Source organism: Castor canadensis, chromosome 3, assembly GCF_047511655.1.
Source record: "Castor canadensis chromosome 3, mCasCan1.hap1v2, whole genome shotgun sequence".
NCBI lineage: Eukaryota > Metazoa > Chordata > Mammalia > Rodentia > Castoridae > Castor > Castor canadensis.
In genome coordinates, this window is record NC_133388.1 from 37,513,952 (window position 1) to 37,519,985 (window position 6,034).

The 6,034-nt window shown below is 40.9% G+C and overlaps 1 protein-coding gene across 1 annotated transcript; it reads left to right on the plus strand.

Moving 5' to 3' along the window:
- The first annotated feature begins 1,286 nt into the window (after window positions 1-1,286).
- On the plus strand, window positions 1,287-4,105 carry LOC109685983 (small ribosomal subunit protein eS10-like). Its single transcript, XM_074066962.1, has 2 exons — window positions 1,287-1,290; window positions 3,534-4,105. Exons 1-2 carry the CDS (start codon window positions 1,287-1,289, stop codon window positions 4,058-4,060), a joined length of 531 nt encoding a protein of 176 aa, XP_073923063.1. The 3' UTR covers window positions 4,061-4,105.
- Window positions 4,106-6,034: the final 1,929 nt, after the last annotated feature.

The window sequence follows — 6,034 nt, forward strand, 5'->3', positions numbered from 1 at the left end:
ACCAAGCAATCATACCTTGCCCTACCCAAATAATTTGTTTCTATTAGAAACACAGAAACATGAGAGCCAATGGCTCCTAAATGAGTTTGAAGGAAAGAATTTAAATTAAGAGAGGAGGGAAACTGTAAGAAAAACAATCTTTTCTATCAAAGTATATATCACCCTCTTGGATTACTTAAAATTCCTCAGGTCGCTATCTTCAGTGATTTGCATTGTTTAAAGGGTTCTTGTTTCTTCTTCCAGATTCTTGTACAGCCCCATTGCCCACCAAATTACGTGCCTAACCCATCCCCAAGCCTTTTAGCTAATCAAGAAGGATTGTGAACCTTTGACCTGGACAAATCCCAGGTGAGGGGCAGGTACAACTGCGTCAGGGATATAAGGAGAAGCCACTGTTGACCATTTTGTGCTCACATGTCTGCTCAGTTGGAGTGAATACACACTTGCACCCTTTTGATCAAAAGAAATTGCCCTGTCAAGATTTTCTATCTTGTGTGTTTGTTTTCAGCACCGGAGGGTCTTTAATTCCAACACTATGTTGACCTCAAACTCTTGATTGTCCTGCCTCAGTCTCCTGAGTGTGGGACTGTAGACATCCGACCTGATGCCTATTATAAGGGCACTAATCCTTTTTATAAGGGTTATATTCTTGTGACTCAATCACCTTTCAAAAGCCCTGCCTCTTAATTGTTAGCATATATTAATTGTACAAAGGGGCTTCATCGTGATATTTCCATACATGCACATAAATGTACTTTAATCAAATTTCTCCCTTCTATTACTCTTTCTTATCCTTCCTCCCCCCTTTAAAAACAATTGTAATGGGTTTCATTATCTTATTTTCATACATGTGTATGAAGAGCTTTGATGATTCTCAACATTCCCTGTTCTGCCCTTCAACCTCTCTTTTTGCCTTCCCCACTCTCACTGGTTTCTACCTCCAAACAGTTCATGTTTTACTCTGGGTCATTTTGTTGCTGTTTTAGGCCTGAATTCCACATATGAGAGAGAACATGTGATACTTGTCTTTCTTATTCTAGCTTATTTCACTTAACATAATAATATCATTTTCCTATAAAGGACAAAATTTCATTCTCCATTATGTAGATAAACCACATTTTCCTTTTTTGGTGGTACTAGGATTTGAACTCAGGGCCTCACGCTTGCTAGGCAGGTGCTTTACCACTTGAGCCACTCCACCAGCCCCCACATTTTCTTTATCATCAGTTGATGGACGCCTAGGAAGATTTCATAGTTTGGCTACTGTGAACAATGCTGCAGTAAACATGGGTGTGCAGGTATCTCAATTATATGCTGACATATTCCTTTAGAGGTAGATAGATAATAGATAGATACATAGATAGATAGATAGATATAAGTATAGGTATAGATGTAGATATATAGATACACACACGCATACCACCCTTAGGAGTGGTATAGAAGGATCATAGGGCAGTTCTATTTTTCAGTTTTTTTTGAACAGCTCTGTATTGATTTTCATAGAGGCTACACTAATTTACATTCCCCCCCACAGCGTATAAGGGTTCCTTCTCCTCCCCTCCGCCCCATCCTCAGCAGTATTTGTTGTTTATTTTCTTAGTGATTGCCACTCTGACTAGGGTGAGATGAAGTCTCAATGCCATTTTTATTTGTATTTCTTCTATAGCTAAGGACATTGAACATTTCTTCATGTGTTTATTAGCCATTTGTATTTCTTTTGAGGACTGTTTGTTCCATTCATTTGCCCATTCATTAATTATATTGTTTGTTCTTTTGTTGTTTAATTTTGGAGCTCTTTATATACTGTGGATATTAAACCTTTGATGAAAAACTGGCAAAGATTTTTTCCCATTCTGTGGATTATCTCTCTCTTTTTAAACTTTTTTATTAGCCTACATTGGTTGTACAGGAGGATTTCATTGTGGCATTTACATATGTGCTTACAATGTATCTTAATTAGATTTACCTCCATCATTCTCCCTCATACCTCTCTCCCCCCTCTTAGAACAATTTCAATAGGCTTCATTGTTTTATTTTCATGCATGTATACAAAGTACATAGACCATATTCACCCTCCTTCACCCTATGGGCTGTCTCTTGATTCTGGCAATTGTTTCCTTTGCTGTGCAGAAACTTTTTAATTTGATAGAGCTCCATTTGTCTATTTTTACTCTTGTTTCCTGAATAATCTGAGTCCTGTTTAGAAAGGCATACCTATTGCCTCAATCTGTACCTATGGCTAAGTACATTCTTTTAAGGACATGGGAAGGTTTGAGTGATGTAGGAATTGGTAGAAAAAATGAGATGCAAAATTATTGTTAGTGTATTCATAACATTGTAAAACTGAAAATATGTTGCACATAGAACAGGCCAAAAAGACACCAACATGTTGGTGGTTACTGAAGAGGGATAGGATTATATTATGGTGCTTTATGTTATCTTTTTCTTCTTTTTTGAGACAGGATCTTTTGGGCTTGCACACTTGCAAAGCAGGTGCCCTGCTGCTTGATCTACACCTCCAGTCCAAAAGAATCTTCCTTTTATTATTATTTTTTGGTGGGACTGGGGTTTGAAGTCAGGGCTCATGCTTGCAAAGCAGACCCTCTACCACTTGAGCCATGCATGCAATCCATTTTGCTCAGAGAAAGGACCTTGTTACATAGCCCAGGCTGGCCTTCAACTTGCCATCCTTCCACCGTAGCCTTCTGAGTGCTGAGATTACAGGCATGTACCACCACACCTGGCTGTTTCCTTCTTTTTATATTTCTTTTTCTTTTAAAATTCCTGTAGTAAACAGGTATTATTTTTATAAACAGAGGAAAAAAAACATTCTGTGTCTGTCTATGTTTTAAGTTTTGGTCTTATCATGGAAAAGAATTTTCTTTAAGTTCTATGTAGGAGGAAGCAAATACCTTGTGTGTGAAGTATATAACTTTTGGTAAAAATAAAAATGCTTGGGCTGAAGGTATGACTCAAGTGGTAGAGCTCCTGCTCAGCAAGCATGAAGCCCTGAGTTCAAACTTTAGTAACACTGTCCCCCTCCAAAAAATAACAAAAAAACGCCCAAAACAAAGCCCCTCTTTTCTTCAAGTTGTTAAAGTATTAAAATCATTTCTTATATAAATTCCCGCGTTAAGGGCTGGTAGAGCACCTGCCTAGCAAGTGTGAGGCCCTGAGTCCAAACACCAGTACCACCAAAAATAAATAAATAAAATAAAATAAATTCCTGGGTCAAACATTGCTGTGGAAGCTACTATACTGAATACTCTATAAAATGATGAATTCAATTATTTAAAAATTATTGAGAGTATTCATGCTCATAGTAAAAATATTTATTGTGCAAAGTCTAGATAATAAAAAAATTTCCTCCCCAAGAAACAACCACTATTAAGTTTTCTATATATTCTTCCAGAATTTTACTCTATAGACAAGCACACATGGTTATGTGTGTGTTTTTTTATTTAGTTTTATAGAAGAGAATAAGTTACATTTTATCTTTTGTGATCTTTTAAAAAAATTTTCAAGCTTTCCAGCCGTGGCCTGGGACTCTGAAGCTGCCACACTGTTAATGCCCAACAAGAACGGGATTGCCATTTATGAACTCCTTTTTAAGGAGGGAGCGATGGTAGCCGAGAAGGATGTCCACATGCCCAAGCACGCAGAGCTGGCAGACAAGAATGTGCCCAGTCTTCATGTCATGAAAGCCACTCAGTCTCTCAAGTCTCGAGGCTATGTGAAGGAACAGTTTGCCTGGAGACATTTTCATTGGCACCTTACTAACGAGGATATCCAATATCTCCGTGATTACCTCCACCTGCCTCCTGAGATCGTGCCTGCCACTCTGTGTCACAGCCATCCTGAGATAGGCAGGCCTCGGCCCAAAGGTCTGGAGGGTGAGCGACCTGCAAGACTCACAAAAGGGGAAGCTGACAGAGACACCTACAGACGGAGTGCTGTGCCACCTGGTGCTGACAAGAAAGCCGAGGCTGGGGCTGGGTCAGCAACCGAATTCCAGTTTCGAGGCAGATTTCGTCATGGACGTGGTCAGCCACCTCAGTAAAATTGGGGGGGCTTCTTTTGTGTTGAATAAACTTGTAGCCAGAAAAAAAAATTTTCAAGATATAACTTATATACCCTAAGACTTACTTGTTCTAAGAGTATAATTCAATTATTTTTTTCTTCTTTATTTTGGTGGCACTGGACTTTGAACTCAGGGCCTCGTGCTTGCAAGGCAGGTGCTCTACCACTAGGACCACATCCCTAGCCCCAATTCAATAATTTTAAAAGTCGAAGTGCACAGATTCTCAGCTGTGCTCTCACTCCATACTCGCTCTTGGAACGAGCGAGTTCTTTTTAATGGCGCCCAGATTTTTCATCACATGGATCACCGTCATTCATTTAACCAGGGCTCTAGTGGAGATTCCTAGGGCTTTGCTACTATTAGCTGGGTGGGCTGCAGAGATCTCTGTACATATGTCTTTGTAGCCACAGACATGGATGTGATGGAAGGGTCCTTAACAGTAATGGGATTGCTACATCAATGAGTACATGCCTTTAGAACTTGGAAGTCTTAAAATTATTTTTAAATTATGTTCTTACCTCGGTATTAGAGAGGACCCATTGGTTTGAAGGTGAGTTTAAAATAATCTAAAAGGATGAAAAGTGCATAACATCGTTTAACATAAAAAGTGATTGAGGGGTGTGTGTGTGTGTGTGTGTGTGTGTGTGTAGGAGTGGGAAAGAGTAGCATCTTTCCTGACCCACCATAAGGGTCATGACCAATACTTCATAACAAAAGGTAGGTTGGTTAAGCCAGTAGTGGTGGCACACACCTGTAACCCCAGAACTCTTGAGGCTGAGGCAGGAAGCTGGAGTGTTCAAGGCCAGCAGGCCTTGTCTAAAAGATAGGTTAACAAGAGAAAAGCATAGCAAATTGATTTACTCAAAGTTTCACATGACACAGAAACCTTCAGAAATGAAGACCCAGAGAAACTGATTCTCTTTATATTTACAGAACTGGCAGTCATGGAGACAAGTGAGTGGACAAACACATCCACTGATGCATAACAGGCTGAGGGGGACTGGCAAGGTCTGCTCAAGATTCCTCCCTCCTGGGGATGTTTCTTCCAGGGAGAAGGGAAAGAATGGAGTTGCTAAGTTATATGGCTTTCTTTGGGGAAGAGGAATTGTGGTTTCTATGAATCCCTTTGAGGGAGAAAAAGGGCAGGAAGGCAGAACAGCAGGGAGAAATCTTGCATCTTAGCCCCTTCAGACTCTTATGGTTCAAAGTGCAGAGCATGCAAAAATGCTGTACTTTGGGGTATCACTTTCTGAGCCCTAGCATGTATGTACAAATACTGTACATGCTTTTTTTCCCCCCTAATGTTTATGAAGTGTGTTTGGTAGTCTCCACCCTGGAAATCACACAACTTATGTATGTGGAAATCAATACATTGTCATAGGGCGTTTAAAATGAGAAACATCAAAGTTGAGTGAGAGACCTGACCTATGGCCCAGCTTCTGGCTAAGGCAGAGGACTGTACGTGTTGAGCGTGCCGTGCTCACATCTATGACACTGAAGGACCACGTCCTCTCCTAGACCAGTAGGGGGCGCTCGTGCTCTCCAGTGCCACCATCTGTGAAACTGGACTGAATATAGTAACCAGGATGGTGCCCTGAATATATAATTTTCAAACCTCCTGTTCCACCACAAGGAAAACCTCTGAGGATTTTCTTCTGGGAAGAGCAATTAGCCTACCCTCTTAGGAGGAGAAATTGCACTGCTGAGCTTGTCTGGGAAAATAAAATATCCTCCCAAGAGCCATCTGAGGGAGGGTGGAGAGAAACCGCTAAGGAGCTTGTGGCTGGAAAAAGGGGGGGTGGGGGTAGGGAAGGGCTGGGAAGTGCAGGCAGAGCTTAGGACTTGGAGTGGGAGATGCCTTGGGTCTGAGAACATCTTGTCTACCTGTGGGCCTCTGGATCTTGGCTGAAGGGTGATGGAGAGATCCAGTGGGGCTAAATTATTTGGGGTGGA